General features: G+C 38.1%; 1 protein-coding gene across 3 annotated transcripts in view; it reads right to left on the minus strand.

Moving 5' to 3' along the window:
• Swt1 (Swt1 RNA endoribonuclease) overlaps positions 1 to 22,399 on the minus strand; it is a 241,258-nt gene that overhangs the window by 37,660 nt on the left and 181,199 nt on the right. For 2 of the 3 annotated variants that reach the window (XM_067156736.2, XM_067156737.2), the window contains exon 16: positions 11,916 to 12,038. The exons of the other annotated variant lie outside the window; for it this stretch is intronic. In XM_067156736.2, coding sequence (XP_067012837.2) covers positions 11,916 to 12,038 — 123 coding nt within the window. The remainder of the gene's footprint in view (positions 1 to 11,915; positions 12,039 to 22,399) is intronic. 3 annotated transcript variants of the gene reach the window in all.

The raw sequence follows: 22,399 nt of genomic DNA on the forward strand, positions 1-22,399 counted from the left end.
GCTTTCCTTGCAGTAGTAAGTTGGATTATCAGTAATCGCCCTCCGCCCACGAGAAAAATTTCGAGTCAAATCCAAAGCATGTTCCTCCCTTCTTGATAATGACACCCCTTTTGCCCTTCCCTCTAGCAATCTATTCGAAAGTATATCATATTGCACAATAGCATTAGCACACAACCTGTTAGTTATATGATAAAACATTCCTTGTAGCGTGTTTCTCACACAGCAGCAGGTTTTCAGTGTAGGTTTTCTTGAAGCATCCTTTCCACTTTGATGACATTTTCGACTTCTGAACCATAAGCGATTCCAGTGCAGATGTGCTTAATGTAGGCCTCGCTTCTTTCTCAATTTTTCTGACAACTGTCAGTACACTTAACACGGCAAATACAAGGATTTATAGTGGAGAAGAGCAGCGCTTGAGCTCCTTCATTCACAATGAATTTTACAACGCTTATGGGTAGCAAAAGGAAATCACGATCGAGTAAGTATCATTGTCAACTCACAAGCATCAAAATGAGGACGATTTAGGAGAAATGTTCAATCATTTCAAGGCTTTTTCCGTCTTTTCTTTTTTTTCCGTTGAAAATTATTTTTCCTGATTATGTCAGCTTTTCCGTAATAATTTCCCCTTAGATCGTAATTCCGTAATCGTGAGGTAAAATCCGTAATAATTACGGACAATCCGTAATAGTTGGCACCACTGGTAGACTGAAGAAACTTCTTTGAAAACGAAAGTGCGTGGTGAGTCGTCTGGAGATAAGAACATGGCTTCATCAACAGAGGGACAACACAAAACTTTTGGCATTATTAGAACAGCTGTAGTTCATCTCTCAGGAAGTCTATCTTTAAGATGTGTAGTTTCTCTACAGTTCATCTCCATGTTGCCGTAGTCATAATGGGCTTTGGTCCACCAAGCGACTGTTGTTCAGTCCGAAGGGCTGCAGATTATTAAGTGATACGTGGTTAGCATGACAAATTCTCTGACATTTTTTGCTTCCTAGACTGGGGCAGTATACAATATGACCGCCATTGTCATACAGCTCCTTGATCAGCTATCAGATCCAGGTAAAAACTTCCTGACCTAGCCAGGAATTGAATGCGGGGCCTCCAGGGGAGACAGGTTCGCTATCCCCAGGCCATGGGGCTTGCTTGTTTCACAGAAGGTCATTTAAATTTATGCAAGTTATTAAAAACAAATAACAATTTACATTTTTAAATTTACCATCACTGTTATCTTCCTTGCATTTTCCCACATACTTGAGATCTGCACTTTTGCACTGTCATAGCTGCCAACTTTTAGAAATCAAAAATAAGATTTTTGAAATATTGGATTTCATCACATATATTGCACCACAGTCTAAGTGAAAAAAGGACAGGATAAAAGACATACATACCTACATTTACAATGTGAATGGACCATTAAATTTAAAATCTCGAACTAAAAATGGTTACAAGAAAAATGTACCTAATCACTCTCATTTATGACACACACATACGAATAATAATACAGTCGAACCTCGAACCTCCATTACTAGAATTTTCAGTATCTCGAAGTAACTTCAATTTTCCAGCCATTTGTCCTATTCTTCAAGTGTATTTATTTCTCTATTACTTGAAGCAAACATGTCTTCCCTTGCAAAAAAATACTCTACACTTGAATTTTGTGCAGCATTAACTGTGCAATACGGCGTTTGTGGAACAGTTAACAAGTAAAGGAAGGGTTACAGTGAAACTAGGACCTAATACGATGGGAACAGAGAAACTCAACCTTCTAGCGATCGGAAAATCGGTCTCGCTGTTCCTCGGGTGTCAATTATCGGTCACATACGAAAGCAAGCCCAGAAGTCGTGGATGACAAGCTCCATTTACGAAACTCGGCTGCATGGTATTGACAAGAAGTTTTAACATGAAGTGAGGAAAGGTAAACCGCAACAAACAGAAGAGGCTAACGTATTTTTTCCAAAGATGTTAATGGAGCTATGATTCTTGTTTCACTACTGTATGTACTGTATCCTGTCTTCTAAAAAGTTACTATAATAACTGTTACAATTAAAGTGATGCTGTAAAACAGAGTTTCTTCGTATACTGTTAAAAATAACGTGTTCAGTAAAGGCCTGTAGATACATATGATTCAATTATGTGCTATACATGCTCAAAAACAGTATTCTCCATATCTTGAAATTTCGATAACTTGAAATAAAATATCTCCTAAGGTGATTCGAGATATTGTAGTTCCACTGTATTTATATCACATCAACACGCAACAAACCACATAATAGTTTAATTGATTAGACTGTAAAATGAACGAAAATTTAATTTTATAGGTATCTCTGAACACTTGGAGATAACGTTTGTTATGTTTTTTTGGCCATAACGTTAAGAGAAAATAGCAGAAACTGTCACCGACGTAACTCCCTGAAATACATTCAACTCATTTAAATTATTAACAAAAATGCAATGAAATACGTGAAACTAACATATACAAAACAGATCGGTATATCTCATACATTAACACACGACTGACACGCGGGAAAGCACAGAACTGCTAGAATAAACATGTGGCCTACAACTCCAATGAACATATGTACAGAAACTATGTTAATAGTGCACGAACCACACAATAAGAACTAATTCTTTCGTCCCGATTACCTAAGTCACTAGCACGCGCTAGACTCTCTTGTTTGTAAGATTATTGCTGTCCCGAATTCCAGCCGTAAAGCACACATGCTGCTGTAGCAAGCAGGAAACACAATACATGAAGGCGACAGACGATACACTCACGAAATAAGGCATCAAATAAATACGCTTGAAAATGAGGTTGGGTAAATTACACAAGCACATAAGAATTTCTTCTTTGTACTAGGGGAAGAGTACTGACTGTACTGGAGGTTATATTGGTAAAAAAAAAAAAAGAAGGAAGAATTAAAAATAAATTGGAAAATTGGAAGTTTCCGGGTAAATTGGAAGGGTTGGCAGGTATGAATTGTATTCTCCCTTTTAGACGATCCACAGCATCTCGCTGTTCGAGTTTTGTGAGGAACATTCAGTCTCAATAACTACCTTCATGGTTTTTGGAGACACCAAGGTGTCAGAGTTTAGTCCTACAGGAGTTCTTCTACTTGCCAGTAAATCTATAAACATGAGGCTGATGCATTTGAGCACCTACAAATACAAATGGACTGAGCCAGGATCAAAACTGCCGAGTTGGGGACAGGAAGTCAGCGCCTTTACCATCTGCGCCACTCAGCCCGGCACATTCAGTCTCTCACCCCACCCCCGTTCAGCAAGGCATTTGTGGTCATTCTTGAGGATGGTAACCCTCCAGGGCCAGTTTAGTCTTTACAATGAAGTGTCAGCGCAGAAAAGTACACGCCCATACTATCATAGGCGTGATTCCGGCATTTTCTGTAAGACTGGGGAACCTTGAATTTCTTATGCACACTGTCATTCCTTGCATGGTTTTGTTGAGTGAGGCCAATGGACCATTGCAGCATCTTTATACCCATTGCATGAAGTGTCAGTTCATGTTTTATTGTAACAGGCAAGCATTCGGTTCTGTAAAGTGCATCTGTGTGTTAGTTACATTTTAAATACAATTTAATTTTCTTATCTCACAGCATCCCAGCAATCTAGTGTTATTTAAATCAACGTGACAATGACTCGTGTCTTGACACTGTCAATGGTAGTGCAATCGGAGGTGACGTATGATCCAGGTATTTGAAATGGGCGACTTAACTTGAACCCCCCCATAAAGCAATTGTGCCATCCGTTTGGCATTCCAGGTACTCTGTTTTCTTCAAATTTAATTTCAAACCAAATTCTTCAAGGTGTATCTTCCACTCTTGCACTTGTTGTTGAAGGCCCTTGCATGTTTAATTCACTAACACATCATCATTTGCGATTATGTTCATGTAGAGAATGAACAATGTGGATCAGGCTGATCCTCGATTGATGCAAATACTGATGAGAAAGGCGTTCCGCCATTTGAGGTGCACAGCATACTGAGCTAGCGGACCGATGGCAGAGAAGTTCGGTAAAATGTGCCAAGTTGTATCGCCAAACTGATAAAACATGCCACAATTATAGATGATTTGTATATTTTATCGTTAAGTGGCAAACTGTACAAATGTTGAATTAATTTAAAATAATGATAAGTACATATAAATATATTCATCATCATCATGAATTCCTCCCAGCGCGCTGGGTAGGATGTTTAAGAACGATGTGCCTCCATTTATTATGGTACCGGTATGCTGCTTTTCCCTCTAGGGCATCCCATGTTTCTCCTCTCTTCTCTAGGTCTTCTGTTATCTGATCTAACCACCTTTTTCTAGGGCGTCCACTTGGTCTTTGTGTCTCCTGCATCCGCTTAACGTGTCCTAGCCACTTCAGCCTTGCAACACTCAGCCTTTCTTCCATGGTCAGATTGACCTGCAAGTCTCTTTGTATCTGATCATTCCTAATTCTGTCCTTGTTTTCTGTACAGCTGATCTAAGCAATTTCATTTCAACAGCTTGCAGCTGACTTATTCTCTTTTATGTATGATGCAACTCTCCAGACTATACGTCATGATGGGCAGGATATAAGTCTTAAACAGGGTCTGTTTAGCCCTCTGAGGAACTCCCATGTCCCATACTATGTTCCGTACTTCGCATAAATATATTGTGAAGAATAATCTATGTTCAACCCTTATCCCATTTCTGTACAGGGTCGAGCATGAAGTGAAACGAATCTTTGTAGAGAGTTTTTATGACTGGATGCCCTTCCTGATGTCTCTCAACCTTACGAGACGAGTAATAATCATGGGGTGTGTCCTTCAGAGAGGCCTGGTGCAGGCGTTTCAAGTTGACGCCGAAAATGCGACCTGTGCGTCTGTAAGGAAGGGGCCCTATCTGAAATGAATTCTAAGGCTGAACATGGCACAAACATCCAGTCCCAAGCCAGAGGAATTAGCTAATGAAAGTTAAAATCCAAGACCTCGCCGGGAATCCTACTCTGAACCCATTGAACCAACGGGCAGCATGCTAACCATTTAGCTATGAAGCCAGACATCAGAGGAGTTAATGAGATGAAACGAATGATATAATACATGATAGTACGAAGGGAAAGAGTGAAACCCAGTGCCAGCACATGCCTACTCTTATTGAATAGCATCAAAAAGTGTGCTTAAGGTTTAACGTCTCCATCCAATGGAATGATTCACCATGAACCGCGTCATATGCCCTCACTCCATATGAACACGACAGAGAACTGAATCCAGGTTTCTGGTACGCAATCTAGTTATTAGAAATTGTATACCATTACCTCTCCTACCCTGCTGGCCATCAGAATAATAATAATAATAATAATAATAATAATAATAATAATAATAATAATAATAATAATAATAATAATAATAATAATAATAATAATAATAATAATAATAATAACAACAACAACAACAACAACAATAATAATAATAATAATAATAATAATAATAATAATAATAATAATAATAATAATTTCTCTTCTGTGATTAGACGAAAGCAATAACTGCACCAATCTATAAGCAAGGGAACAGCTAGGATTGCAACAGTTATCAAGGCTGTCAGGATCAGATTTTCAGTATGCACCAGGTAAATAAAAAAATTCTATGAGAGGAATAGTCAGGTATGTTTTGTAGATCTAGAGAAGACATGACAGAGTACCAAGGGAAAAGTTTTTAACTGTACTGGAGGACTATGGGATTAATGGTAGATTATTAATAGTAAAAAAGGCATGTATGTATGTTGAAAACTAGGCTGCAGAGAAAATTGATGGTAGAATGAGTTCTTGGTTCGAAGCACTTACAGGAGATAGAGATGGCTGTCATCTTTCATATTTGTTGTTCAAAGTTTACATGGATCATCTACTGAAAGGTATAAAGTAGCAGGGAGGGATTCAGTTAACTGGAAATGTAGTAAGCAATTTGGCCTATGTTGATAACTTGGTCTTAATAGCAGATTGTTCTGAAAGCCTGCAATCCAATATCTTGGAAACTGAAAACAGGTGCTATGAGTGCGATATGAAAATTAATTTTTCCAAGACCAAAGTGATGTCAGTAGGTAAGAAACCTAAAAGAACTTGATGTCAGGTTGGGAATACAAAGCTGGAACAGGATGGTGGTATAGGAAGGGAGACTGAATCAAGGTGCAGCAGAACTAATGCAGCGAGTTCGCAGTTGCGATCAACAGTACTCCGTAAGAAGAAAGGCACCTCCTACATGAAACTATCTTTACACTGTTTACTCTGTTTTGTTTTTAGGTCACTTTTGCTTCATGGGAGTAAACGCTGGGTGGACTAAGGATAACTTATTAAAAATTTACAAGTGAAAATGAAAATAGTGAGAATGATCGCTGGTACAAACAGGTGGAAACAATGGAACAATGACAGAAGTGTACTTGGAATGAAATAAAAGCTAAGTTACAAATAAACTTTATGAAGCTGTATGCATTAATCAACTATGGTGGTGGGGTCATGTGAGGTGAATGGAGGCGGATAGGTTATTTAGCAGAAAAATGGATTCTGCCATGGACGTTAAGAGAAGTAGAGGGAGACCAAGAAGACCATGGTTAGATTCTGTTTCTAATGATTTAAAGATGAGGTAGAGAACCGAGGGAGGCAACAGAGGTAGTTACAAATAGAGGATTGTGGCGCTTTTAGTAAATTTACAGAGGCTTGCACACTGAATGCACAGATGCATAATGGTCTATAATGAATATGTATTAATTAATTAATTAATTAATTAATTAATGAGCAGTCGATTAGTAAGGTGAATGTGTCACCCAGTTGACAAAGGCTTCAGGTGTATGGTGTTGCCTCATTGGTAACCACATGAGAGCATCTGGTATCCTGTCAAAAGCCTTTTCCAAACAAAGGCCATGTGAATAGTCTTCCTTTCCTTGTGCTGTCTTTCCATCAGGAGACTAAGTGCATAAACAGCATCTGTTCTGCAACTTTTAATGAATCCTAAAAATTCAGCGTAACTAACAAAAGAAAGACATGTCACGATGAAAGAAAGCACCTAGTCACTGAGTTGCACTGAGAACTGTCACTACGGGTACTGCTGTTCTGGTCACATATTGCACTGTATCTTCAATTGGTCAGTGTTATTCTTATCATCACTAAATAATGGACATACAAATCAAGCACCAATCGAAGAAAAAGGTTTGCCAGAAAAGGGTTTCGGACGCAGACCTCCGAGCTGAAAGGATCACACCATAGCAAATACGCTACGGTGACACCAGCTGAAACCCACGCTGTGTTTGTGTTTGATGCTGATATCTCGGCATTAGTAGCTCCAGAGTGATCGGTCATTTGCGGAAATTTTCGTTAAGCAGCAATGTGGCATGGCGTACAGTGGACTTGCGACGCACACTGTAACACAACACTTCTTTGACTGCTGCTCTCAAGGCATGTGCAGATTTAGCAACGCTGTTTCGCAAAGCCCATTTGAATTTGCCTGCAAAGTGATCTGATTGGTTGAGTTCAGCATCTGATAAAATGACAACGGCGCGAGATATAAAATTATTTTTTTCAAATTATTTATCAGTATGATCAACCCTCTAACATTCATATAGTTTCTGACCACTGTGTATATTTGATTAGTATACAGTGGAGATGCAATATAATAGGACAGGAATTGTCGAATTTCTCTGTTAATATTAGCTGTACTGAAAGAAACTGAATATGATAAAAAAACTTGTGTTCACTATAAATTCTGATCTTTCAGACTTCAAGTTATTTTACTGTATGAGGAATATTTAAAAAAATTAATAGCAATAACCGTATTACATTTTTCACAAAATTTCAAATATTGCAGAAATGTTAGTTCTATCAAAAAACTGTAGAAATACATATAATGTCAGGTACAGAAATAACAATTTCCTATCTTTTATATCTCCTACATTTTTACCGTACGATCTACGATAAAAGAAATATTCACAAATTTAACACGTTGAGTGCCGAGCCGATTGTAGCACACTATTCCACTGGTGCCAGGCATGTTTTTGAATTGCATTCCGCTGGTGCCAAAGCAATTGTACGCGTTGTAGACTGTTTATATAATCTTGGGATGTATTTATATGATGTACTAAGTAAATTTTATCTCACCATACCATGGTCATGCGTGACGCCATATGGTGTCACATCAATTTTTAGGAAAGATAAAATATAGCGTGACGCCATATGGTGTCACAGAATTTTTTGACATGGAATGTTCAATACGAATTTCCAATACGGGATATTTATTTCCTAATTCAAATTAACGCAATATTTATGAAAACCTAGTAAAATGCAAAACAAGTACTTATATTGCATTACATATTGTTGTGAACAGTTTTCTGATAACCCTAAACAATGAAAATATGCGTCTCGGCATGCCCGAGTTCTTGTTACTCGTTGTAATTTTTCAAACCTTATCGGCATCGTTGTTCAAACATCGTCCTTTGTACACTTGTTTCATGTGCTGTTTTCATATTTACGTTTTGCACATCTGATCGGGAAGTTAAGGGAAACGCGCTAACTGTACGCCACCTGGCTGCTGGCGCAGCTCGACGCAGCCCGGTTGGTTCACGTCCGATGCTTCGCACCTCCCTACCTCTCCGCCACACCCCGATACTCCCGTGGTACTTCTAATTTTATGACTATTTATTTGCTCAATTTTGGCGTTTAAACTTGCGCTGGGTACATGCAGTTTTCACCTTGGCATTCTACTGCCTCCCACGAATATTCATACCAAATTTCAACCGAATCCGAGTGTAACACATGTATGTGTTCCCTCGTAAGATTATTACCAATATCTTCCATTTTTTATATTTTTGCACAACTATATAAACTGAATGATAATACGTACGTAAACGAGGAATAAACAAAGCCTGGCGCGCTTTCACCTGTGACAAAGACCACTGGCCAGTCAGTGATTTCGGAAGAATACTGTGGCGCCACATGGTGGCATACAGTAAAAATACATAGCCGGAATAGACCCTGAAGTTCGCCCTTCACGTAGTACCAATTTTGCGCGCATAGATGTCACAGCTGATTATCTACGGCGCATCGCCTGAAACTCAACTGTGCCGCCATATGGCGTCACGCCAACTCTGATTTCAAGAATGGTGTGCCGCCATATGGCGTCACGCCATCTCAAATTTGTAAACCACCGTGACGCCATATGGCGGCACGTGGCACCCAACGTGTTAAGACATTAGCGCGAAGTTCATGGAAATGTTTAATCATCATAGTAACGAGTTAACTGGCGATTATGGTGGTTGTTGTTGCAATTGGTGTTATGAAGGGCAAAATCGCATGGTTATTGCCACGCACTGAAAAGGAAGATAGTGAAGACTACCAGTGAAATAAGAAAAACATGAAGACAAAAGTGAGTCATGAAACGAGCGGTACGTAAATGGAAGACTTCCTTGACCTCTGATACCCTCTTATCACCGAGCAGGAAGGAAGACAGAACGTGATGGTGTATAATCTCCTGAGCCCCTAAAACAATTACTGGAGGAACAACAAAGGAGTAGGATCACCAGAAGAAAACAAAATGTGACAAATTATCAACAACAACATTGCATTGACCCACTATTGTTGTTAGATGAGATGTGCTCCATCTCTTCTTCTGCTGACATTCATCTCCATTATTTGGTATTGCTTCTCCCATCAACAATAGGTCCAAAAGAGCTAGTAAGTTTTATTGTTACAATTTACAATCGATAACTGACAACCATCAATTAAGAATTGTCTATTAAGAGTATACTGATCTAAAAAAACAATGTAAACTCCATTCCTAAACTACAGGAAAAAAATTATAAATAATAATTTGGAAACCAATATTAGGTATCAAAGCATTTGATGTAATACAAGTACAGTACTTATACTATAATTGATGTTAATCTCTTACACTCTTCAGTCTATTATTGTCATTACAGTTTCTCGCATGTAATGTGCGAGTTTATATGTTTAACTTTATTACTAAGTAATTTAGGACTTCATAATGCACTAAATAACAGAAATGCAGGAATGATATAATCCCTCTGATCAATCACAATCGCTAAAATTGTTCAAGTGTAGTTAAACAAGAATCTAAGAGCATAACACAGTGTCCAGCAAATTATTTTAAAAATCATAACACTGCTGTTGTGTATTTTCATCAGCCGTGCATAGTACGAACTTCATTAGGTTTGAAATTTATGTTCTTGATTAATCTAAAAAATATATATAGCCTACAATGGAAAACCCGCAAGGAAATTCTTGTAGGTTATATTTTCATTGAATGCCAATACCTGAATTCCTCAGATACAGGTAAAAAGGGAGCAATCAAGTTAGAACTGATATTTTTGAAGAGTGAGACAATAATAATGATCAAATGGAGAAGGTAATTTAGTGCCTATCCATCCTGCTGCCAAGCCCAATTTCGATACTGATCTGGGTACGAGTTACTGGGTATATGCAATAAATTACATCTTGAATAGTAGCCTAAATTACATGGGGAATTTAGGACAGCTATAAACTATGGCTTTGATAAGAAAAATAACTCCAGCACTTACAAGAGATTGGCATATGATACAAATGTTTTTAAAAACCTCACATTCTTTTAAAACTGATAATCCAATTTTATTATAGCAGTGCATTCTGGTGGAAGGATTTTGTAAATATCTGCATTCCCTTTCATGAATTTAAAAGGAAGATTCTGGATTTCATCAGCCCGTGAATAGTTAGTGTTAGTGCAAATATGGGAAAAACTTCATCGCTCATTTTCCGTAAATGACATTTTTCAAACCTACTTCCCCCATAACTTCTAAACTATAGGGTATATCTGATGTTTTCCTAATATTCTTAGGTATGTCTATAAAACTGTCCAGGCCTTAGGTTGACAGCTCTTTTGAGAAATTACCTGCATGAAAAGATTGACCAAAAGATATGTTATAGCAGAACAACAAAATTAAAATGACTAACTTTAGAAATATATTTCTAATAATAATAATAATAATAATAATAATAATAATAATAATAATAATAATAATAATAATAATAATAATAATAATAATGCTATTTGCTTTACGTCCCACCAACTACTTTTTACGGTTTTCGGAGACGTCGAGGTGCCGGAATTTTGTCCTGCAGCAGCTCTTTTACATACCAGTAAATCTGCCGACACGAGGCTGACGTATTTGAGAACCTTCAAATACCACCGGATCGAGCCAGAATCAAACCTGCAAGTTGGGGTCAGAAGGCCAGTGCCTCAACCATCTGAGCCACTCAGCTCGGCGAAATATATTTCTGAAAGGGCTCGGATTTGTAGCTGTGACTTTAAATAGCACAATTAAAAAAGTGGAATGCAAATATATTAAATGGCCAAGTTATGAAGGAAATGAATATCAAAATGTAAACACCTACCATTCTGAATAATTAGTGTGCTTGGCAATGCCTATGAGAGTTTTGCAATTCTACTGTAAGCAAATATCTTTTTTTTCAGGAAGTTTTAATAGGGGCACAGATAACAGAATATTTAAAGTGACCAAATTGTGAAGGTTGTAAGAACGATCTCTGAAGATTATACTTATAAATAATTCCATTAAAAATAAAAGAGGATCGAAAAGCAATGGTCAAATTTCATATTTCTACTGCGAAATTAAGGTACGTTAACAGGACTATATACATGAAATCTGTTACTTGCCTCCACTTTTTCAGCATCTTTAATGGCAGTGATGAAAAACAACCACCCTGCTAACTTTACAATTCATTCGAACAGTCATCTGGCAGCAAATACTTTAACAGTTTCCACCCTAAGTTTGATGCACATATTTCTCTGTACCATTTACAGATAAGGCCTCAGTACAACTGCCCTGCATTTATTATATTTACATGAATAGGAATATAAACAAATATTTACAAGTTACCTGATCACATTACCCCCTAGTATTTTATTCGTGGATTCCAATCTCTCCATAATGACGTTTAAACCAGTAACGAGCATATTTTCCAATGATTGGAACTGTGTTCTCCCATTCTCCAAGGCAACCCTGAAACAATTACATTCAACTTAGAAATGGCTTAGATGATAGCTTCTCTTAAAATGGTTGTTATCTAACAAGGGGTGGCATAGTTAAGGGGTCACCGATTTTGTTCAAATTCTGAGAGGTTTATCTACTTCAAACCAACAGTTTGTGACATTGGCCCTTATTTAACAAGAAAATGGACTTTTTAATTTTTCAGCCTGCATATCTTTCGATAGTCTGTGTGTGAGTTTCTGTCACACCGCTCGTATGATGGTCAGCATCCTTGACTTCCACATAGGCGTCTTGTATTCCAGGTGTGCTACCGTATCTTTGTCCATATGGACTACAAAATAACACAAATTAAATTATAAGATGCATCATAAACATGTGGCTTATCAAATCTTCACCTTTTATGTTTTTAATTTTTTTTATAATCACTGCTGATGTTATTATAGGATATGTGCTGACTATTTGCATGCAAGTCTGTAACTGGCCAACTGCAAAGAGAGGGAACAAAATTGGGTGGAGTATAGAACACACAAATTTAATGAGGGTTTTCCATTATTGCTCAAAAAACGCACAGAAAGTAGGGGGAAAATGTCAAATGAACCTTCTATCTAGGAATGTTAACGTTCATGTTACAATTCAGCCTATATTTAATCTGCATATTTCTTAGTCCGCATGGACAAAGACTAAAATGATAAAAGAGAAGGGAGAAAGAGTAAACCCACAGTGCTTGCGTGACAGCCAGTGACACTGACCACAAGACTAGTCAGTAGTGCTACAGATAATCGCATCTAAATTGCCAAAAGATATGCAGTCAGTAGTGCTACAGATAATCACATCTAAATTGCCAAAAGATATGCAGAATGTTAAATTTTAAGCCTCTAAGTGCCAGCTGAAATTGCTTAGTACAGTGCTAAAAGTGCCACGCCCAGTTTCCTAAATATCCAGAGGTTTGGGAAGTGTTCATAAATTTTTAGCTACTGAAGTTAGTCACATGAATCCTTTTTTTGGAAGGTGCTCAACATTCCATTTTCCCATTTAGCATTCCCAAAACTTTAAATATAATTAATGACTAGTATGTGAAAAATCTATGATTTTTTAAGATTTTTTTTCAGTTTGAGAGCCCAAAAATGGCACTAAATATGATGTTTCAGTCTTATACTCAAACTGAAAACAGAATAGTTAATAACTGACAGAAATGCAAATGCAACATTTCATCCATCTGACTGTTCTTTTAGAATCGGCAAATAAATTAGCTAAGTACTACATTGCATGAAAAAACCCTATGAAAAAAAGACAACTTACTAACTACAGAAGAGAATGAAACAAAAGACAATATCACATTCCAACATTCACATCACACAAAAGTTTTCAAAATTCGCATTTATGCCCCGTGATGCAGGCTGAATGCAATCCTTTTTGGCAACTTACATACATAGTAACAGACCTTTACTTGGTTTTGTCATTGGAGCAAATTTTACACAGCCTTGTTTGCCTGTTCATAAGTTTTATAACACCAAAAGGCAATGAAGGTGGTGGTGGCGGTGATTATTGTTTTAAGAGGAAGTACAACTAGGCAACCATCCTCTATATAACACTAATCAGAGGGGAAAATATGGAAGGGGTCCGACACTTCGAAAAACGAAGATATCGGCCAAAGGAAGACAAGGGCCACGAAGGGCATGAAAATGAAAGACTCCCTAGCCCCCGCATACCTAATAGCGCCGGAGTCGGAAAAGAACAAGAGTTGACCAAGAGAGGTCGGATAGGATAGATGAAAGTGAGGAGCCTGGCACAAGTAAGTGGAAGCACTGCCAGGACTCAGCTAAGGACCCCGTGGTCGCCATCCCACGCTCCAAAGTTCAGGAGTCCCTGGGGCCCCTTTTAGTCGCCTCTTACGACAGGCAGGGAATACCGTGGGTGTTATTCTACCGCCCCCACCCACAGGGGGAAGGCAATGAAGGGCTTGCATCTGTTGAACGTGAAGCATTTGCACAGTCACTTTCCCTCTGTACATCAAACCACTCATTTGTAGTATGACTATGTTTGTACAAAATGTAAGAATTTAGTAACATTCTTGCCATTGTATTGAAAGTTACTTTTCCCCCCAATATTTTAGAGTCCTACTTTCGTCCAAATAATTATACAGCATCTGGTCTGATGAATCAATGCCCCCACATACTTATTATAGTTTGGTTTCATCACTATCTGACGATTTCTTCTCAACGGAGTTTCAGAAATTGCAGCTGAGGAAGTGGTAGAAAGGAGGAGAACTTGATTTTTCTGTGTTTTCTTTTCTCTGAAGCCACAGAGAAGCAGAAAGACCTTCTGAAAGAAAAGAATGTCCCCAACATTAAATTTCTGTAGAATCTGAAGAGGTAGAGATGTTCTGTTTCGGTGGATTGTGCCATTTAAGTAGGTTCCAAGTGAGTATAAATTCTCAGCTAGCAGAATGGATGTGAAGAAATTATCATAGAAAACATGGTACCTTTTGTTCAAGTAGTTGCCTAGAGAGAGATTTTTTACAACAGTGAAAGCAAGACCATCTTTTCTAATTTTTTCTTTGTCTTCTACACTTTTTGCACCATGATATGGATAGAAACCAAGACAGTAACCCACAACAGAAGCGCATACCATCCAGAATTTGATTCCTCATCAGTGATGTTTATTTGGGAGATATTGTAATAACTGGGTATGGGATTTAGTTCTAATCAAAGACTCATCGATACTAAGCTGCTGATGCGGAGTGTAAAAGAGCCTGAAGGTCATATTTGCATGGTCTACTATGGGCTGAAATTTTGCACATGGATCATATGAAGGGTCACCAGGTGGAGAAAGTTTAGAATTATCTACCATGTGAAAAAACTGGAGAATAAGTTGAAATCTATTGTGAGAAAACATTTGTCGGAACCATGGTGTTAGCATGGAACCTTTTACTGACCAGTAGCTAAATATGGATGGTTTGCAAATTATGCCCATGTTCAAAACACAGATCACAAACGCCTTCATCTCCGGCAATGTTACTGGTTTCCACAGTTTTGCTCTGAATTTCGGTGCAAGATTGGGATGGGAAATGAGGAACTGTTGAGCTTAGCGGTTTGTTTCTGTCACAAGAATATTGGAGAATGAAGTAGTAAAAAACAGGGAAAAATATGACGATGGCTTTGAATCTGATGGGGGACAATGCTTAGGACCCTGTACTTCCATGAAAGGTGTTGTAAACTGAGGTGGATTATCCTCACCTACCTTTATTTCCTTCCTGTCATCAATATTTTCATCTTTGCTATCACTGATTTTATGACCATTTGCACCATCATCATTTTCCTGATAGGATGCTCCCAAGTCACTATCACGTTCACTATTATCAAACTCACTTTCACTTTCTTCGAAGTCTGAGAAAACTTCCCCTTCCTCCAAGGATTCACTTAAAACAGCACTAATTTCTTGTTCTTCAAGCCGAGCACGTTTACTGCTGGACGCCGCCATGTTGTATATCAGCTGCCACTCACTCCAAAGAAAATTTAATATTTCAAAGCAAAATAACTAGAGACTCTTCCAAGTGGCCAAATGAGGAAGCTAAAGGACCCTGCTATTGAGAAAGCATGACGTTAGTGGCATCTAGCGATTACAAAAGGAACTATGTCAAGTCAAACGAAGCACTTCTCGCATAATTTCCAAGCATTGATATAATCAATACCGGCACTCAAGGAGTTAAGGGTCATTTTTTCGTTAAATGAACACCAATGATACAAATTATCAGACATGTGTCCATTCATTTGATACAAAAATCTGTGACCCCAAAGCTGCAGCTTTCTCTTGTATGTCATAGGAGATGAAGTCAAGTGATAGAAAGAAAGATGAACAGGAACGGATAACAGGATAAACTCAATGGCAGGTCACAGCACTGGAGGAAGTAGTAACAGAAAATAAGACCAGGCCAAATATAAAATCATGAAAGGACAATTCTATATCTTCATACACTGCTATCGTCAAATAAGTTCTCTCCTAATCAATCCTAATTTTCTGTTGTCTTCCAGGTTGCTGACTGTCACGGCTAAGGTCAAGCGTGTGTTTAGCGTCCATTTGGCTACGTGTCTATACAAGCAGTCTTGACTCTCTGTTCTTGGCTGGTAGTAAGGCGATCATGAGTTATTGTTGGGTAAAATTCTCAGAAGAATTTTTTTTCTTTTTTGGCTAGTGGCTTTATGTCGTACCGACACAGACATGTCTTATGGCGACGATGGGATAGGAAAGGCCTAGGAGTTGGAAGGAAGCGGCCGTGGCCTTAATTAAGGTACAGCCCCAGCATTTGCCCGGTGTGAAAATGGGCAACCATGGAAAACCATCTTCAGGGCTGCTGACGGGATTCGAACCCACTATCTCCCAGATGCAAGCTCACAGCCGCGTGCCCCTAACCACATGGCCATCCTGCCCAGTGAATTTATTTGTAGTGGTCCGCCTGTTCTATACAATGTTGATAAAAGCCACTTAAAACTAAATGGTATGTACACTCATAAAACTAGGACATTTTTCTACTGTTTCCTTTTTTGTTTATCTTCAGCTATATACATTAAAAAGAATGAAGACATCTTAAAATTCCTGAAGTAAAATATGCGGGCAACCATGATTAATGGAAAGGTTTAATGTTGACACATTAAAATTTTTTTTAACACTAGAAAGACGGAGGGGTCAATTTTGACCCTTTTATGAATTCAACACACTGCTGTTGCCATAATTTGTTAGATTTCGTTCAGACTGTATGACTTTTCATCACTTAGGCTTTATTTGCTGCTGTTAAAATTTGGATGCCCCAGCCCTAACAGCTTGGCCCCTATAATTCCATTACCCTAGAAGGACGGAAGGGTCATTTTTGACTCATATTAGATTTTACAAGAACTAGCACCGTATTTCCATAACTTTGCTTCTAATTTGTTTCCTATGCGTGATGCAGACTGTTAGCTTCTTCCCCCACTCCACTTGCTATCTTTACCTATTTACCCCCTCCCCACTTCACCAACATGAGTCATTGTTAGAACAAACCCGCCATCTTGTGATTTGCATGTGAAACTTTGATTGTAAACAGTTTGTTGTGGTTGTTTACTGAGTTGTTTGCTGTAGTTGTTTTACAAATGATTCCTCGAATATGGAGCAAATAAGGTATTTGAGACCGGATGATATCATAGTTTTTCAGAACCTACGTGAAGATGACTCTGGGGACGAGTCAGGTCCAGCACCGCATAGAAAACTAAATATTGTCGATGGGTGCATCACAAGTGCATAGAGACTCTTCATGGATAAATTTATGATCAAAAACATACAGAAATGTATGGAAACAGAGGCTGAAATGCAACTACAATGTAGAAACTGGTCTGTGACTATGGATGAACTTTATGCATTTCTAGGTACAGTGACCATCATAATTTTTCGGACAGGCAGAGTTCCTTTAAAATTAAAAAAAAAAAAAGAGATTAATAAAAAACATATATAGTTTAATTTTGCTTAGTTCAGAATGAATAGTTACACATACAGATACCAAAAATAAACATGCACTTCATTTAATGACACACAAAAAATTTGAAACTTATGAATATAATTACAATAATACAAAATTGCCTGTTCATAAATATTCGGACCAAAAAGCGCAAGTACAACAAAAATGTGAAGAATGGAGTCCATGTAGGAATATTAATACTTCGTGATTCTTCCCTTCCTGCGAAGCACTTCAGTTAGGCGTCTCTGTATTCTCTCCACGAGTTTCCTTGAGGTAGAATGTGACAATTTTTCCCACTCGTCTCTTCACATCAGCTTTGGAATTTATGGGATGTTTCCGGATGTTGTTTTCCAGTACACCCCATAAATTCTTTATGGGGTTAATGTCACGACTTTGTGAGGGAGTATTCACAACTTTAGGACATTTGTACAACACCAATAGCCGTACATTATAGGCCGTATGTTTCGGGCCGTTGTTGTGATAAAATTTAAAACAGTCCCCAACTCCAATATTTTCTGCACTTTTCTTCAGGTTGTTTTTTAAAATCTGAAGATACTGGCAGTGGTCCATGTTTCCGTCTATAAAAATCAGCTCACCTACTCCTTGAGCTGACATACAGCCCCACACCATAATATGTCCTCCTCCATGTTTTACCATTGCCTTCATATTTCTTTCTTCAAACTCTTTATTGGGCTGTCTCCAAACTATGATGCGCCCATCTGTGCCAGAAACGTCGAATTTCGATTCATCGCAGAAAATTACAGTCTTCCACCAGTTCATATCTTTGCTAAGATGGTCCTTAGCAAATCTTTGTCGTTTGATCCTAATTATTTTGTTGATATAGGGGTTCCTTCTTGCAGTTTGCCCATGATAATCACCTCTATAAACACCCTCCAGATTGTACTTGCACTGATCTTCTTTCCAAACTCGCTGTCAGCTACAGCAGCAATAGTGGTTGTAGTAAGACGTGAATTTCTTTTCACTTTTCTTACTACTGCCCTCTCTTCTCTCCTAGTAAGGACCCTTGGGCGACCTGTCTGTGGCAAATTTTCAATTCTGTCTTGAAATTTGTATCAGCAGATATCATTAACAGTACTTTTCCTCATGTTCAGCAAATCTGTGATTTGTCAACATGTTTTCCCTTTTTCATGATGGAACATTACTAACTGCCTTTGATCAAATGTACTAATCTTTCCTCTGCGTCCCATTTCACTTGAGAATCGTTGCATCAGCTTTGTGCATGAGGAAGGTACTGACTAGGACCTGCCTGCACAGCGCATAACAACTGCAAAGCATGCCTCGAGTAACTAAACGTCTCCTGTCCGAAAAATATTGACCAGCAAATTTTTGTATCTCAAATAAGTAAAAGGTATTATTACTTTGTAAACTCATCTACAAATCGCAATTGGATAATTACAGTACCTACGAAGTGCATTAAATTCAGAGTTTAGTAATTTCAAATTTATTACCTGTTCTTTCTTTAATAACTGGACTATTACGTGTATAGACTATTCTGTCCAAAAAATTCTGACTGTCACTGTATATAGTATGGTCATGGGGGCAACTTGTATGAGAACCTTGGATTTGAAATCACTCTGGTCCAAGAAGTGGGAACTTGAATTGCGTAAGAATGCTATGTCCTGAGATTGTTTTATAGAAATTTTGAGATTCTTGAGATTCTACATCAGATGCTCAAGGTAAGAGAAACTTAAAACCAATAAGTTTGCCCTGATATCAGGAGTATGGGAAAGGTTTATTTCAAACTGTCACATTTGCTATAAACCTGGAGCTTAGGTTACAATTGATGAGCAACTGTTCTCCAGCAAAACTCTGTCGCTTTTTGCAATTTATGGCATCCAAGCCCGACAAATATGGGCAGAAATTCTGGACTGCCACACATTGGTAAATACTACTGTAAAGAGATCATTTTAAACATGGCAGAAGTGCTATTAAAATGGGGCGGTACTTCAGGCATTCAAATACGGGAAATCCTGTATAATACGGACACCTGGCAACCCTACTCTCTCCCTACATCATAATCAAATACTGTACTGAATTACATTGGACACAGAAACACACACATGCATGATCTCAGAGGCAAAGAGTAACTATGACTAGAGGTACCTGTTTGTGTTGAACATTTTTGCCTGATTTTGACATTTTTTAACAGTTATTTTGGTATATTTTTAGCTATTTTTATTTTATTTCGTCAATAATTTCGCTAAATTTTATTTCCATTTTTCAGCAATAACAGGTAAACCAAGAACTTAATTGATAACACACTTGCAGAATAACAACGTTGTATTTTTGCATAAGTATATATACATGAGTTATGCTTCTGCTTAGAACACATACAGTATAACACATTATATCAAAGCATGGAAATTTGAAAAAATTCCTAGCCTTACTCCACACGGCTTTACTTCTAAATTGACATTTCGCAAAACAAATGAGCATCACCTTACCTCTGTTGCCAGTGCGCTACGGCAGCGAGCAGCTGATGCAATACGACCGTGGTAAACAGCCCTTGTAAAATGTAATACCGTACTCAGGAAAGCTAATGAATCTGGATTGAAAACAAATTCACAATAAAACACTTTCTAGCAACATCCGACAGTAAAAAGAGAATATATTAAGAAGAAAAAAGAATGAGGAAATAACACATCACTCACCGCTAATGGCTGTCACAGGAAGGAGGTTATGGCCTACAAAGGGAACACTCCACTGATCTCAAGTCACTTTCTTGACACTTGTCTTTTCCGAATTACACTGAGACATGCTAAATATTCATGAAGTATACTAACCAATACACGGACGTAAATAAAACTACAGCTATATTCTTATACACTGAACTATTAAACGTGTATTGTACTAACTTATGCTATGTTAAACTGTAAATTACACTATACTGTACTATACTAGAAAGATAAAGACTAATATGAAAAAGACAAATTGTATATGTATGTTTAGTCTTCAGCCCTAAGGCTGGTTGGATCCTCAACAGCTCTGCCATCAGCTGTCATAGATGGCCTAGGCATCACTGAAGAGGCGTACTAGGGAAATGAGGAGTGAGGTAGTTTCCCGTTGCTTTCCTCACCGAGCCAGAAGTTGCTATTACATATCAGTCTGCCAAGCCCACTGAAATGCATGCACCAACCGACCCTATGAGCAACATTTTCACACCATTCATAGCAGGGACTGGCTGCAGAAGGAATGGCATTACTAGCATCGCTCATACCTCAGTCACTTTCATATAGTCAAAGCCAGGGATACGTCTGGGACAGATCAATGAAAGTAACAAATTTGCTCTAGCTCATACCAGAAGACACAGTGCACTGTAAACATTAGGTCCTGCCAGCAAAGGAAAATGCAAAAGATCGCGAACCATACCGAATACCATACACGCTGAGCTAGATACATTAACCACATGGTGAATGTAAATTTAGAATCGGCAACTAGGCTTCGAGACAGCACTCTGCCGATATAAGTCGATATAAATGGCAGCTTGGGGATTGGTTGGATGTCTATGTTTCAACGCATAACCACCAGACAGAGCCAAAATTGGTCAAACATCAATTTAGAAGTAAAGCCATGCAGAGTATATCATTTACACATCAGTCTGAAAAAGATAGAGATACCATGAGTTCCATTTTAATGGGAGCCAGAGCTGTTCTCCTGTCAGACATTACATTACAATACATTGAGAATGCCCTCTCACGATCAGCATTACTAACTGATCATGAAGATATTGTCCAAGGTACTCAACACTTTTAAATCATGAGTTCCACCTGGTGATCACAGGAATACGGAAAAGTTTAGCTTTAGTGGCTTTGTCTTCATATTTCTGTTTCAAGAATTGAATGTATACATGCTTTCTCTTCCATGTATTAAGGAAGATGTGTTTAGCCTGTACAACACATTGGTTCAAAGCACTCAGTTCCACAGCCCGCACACTGCCCACCAAATTCAGTTAATGAGCCAAGCACTTTGTGTGTACTAACACTTCTGAAACTAAAAGCCCAACTGTGTTTATGCACTGCCTACGTAACATGCTGAATCTGAAGTTATTAGAAACTACATTCTATTACTGAATTTCAAGTTTGTGAATTACAGTACATTCATAATTGCCTGTGAACATGCTGTAGCATTGGCATTTGCAATAACTTTCACTCCCCCTACAAATAACTTCTGAACTGTTCTATTGCCACAATAAGCACTCTTACCAGGACCATGAACACACATTGCCCTTTTTTTTTATCAGTCGTTTCATCACACAGAATTGAAACTCCCTCGTCTTTCACAGCTTATTTTAATCTTTCCTCCTCCTCTTTGATGATTCGAGGTACATAACCTTCCCGCAGTCTTCCAGCTGTGGGCAAGCCTCCAGCGCCTTAAAAAGTCAATAGGCCTAGTATTAGAAGGCTCTTTAACATCATTTGAATGAACTAAATCGTTTATAATTTTAACTGAATGAAGGATCCAGCATGCATTGCCTAGGCCTAAAAGTCATTAAACGAGAAAACTAGCATAACCGCACGTAGTTATTAGAAAAACATAACTTCAAATTTCTCCCTCAGAAAATTTTTATAGTATTGCACAAACCTGGTATATATTTTCCCATCCACTCTCTCATCTTTGAATTATCAACTTTTTCCAGTGGAATATTTGCCTCCATAAAAACTTGAGATCTAGATAAAATGAATTCGTCTTTATCGTATTTCGCTAGTTTTGTGCTGAACTAGTGTCTGTGAGACTAGCTTGTCTTCTGATGCCTGTCGTCATTAGTGCCTTTTCCTTGTTCTTATAAATATGTGAAACTCTGCCACTCAATTCGCACATTACAGTATTTGCATGTCAGTATCTTTCTAGTTTTGCCAAACACTTAAAA

Source organism: Anabrus simplex, chromosome 12 (assembly GCF_040414725.1).
Source record: "Anabrus simplex isolate iqAnaSimp1 chromosome 12, ASM4041472v1, whole genome shotgun sequence".
Taxonomy (NCBI): Eukaryota; Metazoa; Arthropoda; class Insecta; order Orthoptera; family Tettigoniidae; genus Anabrus; species Anabrus simplex.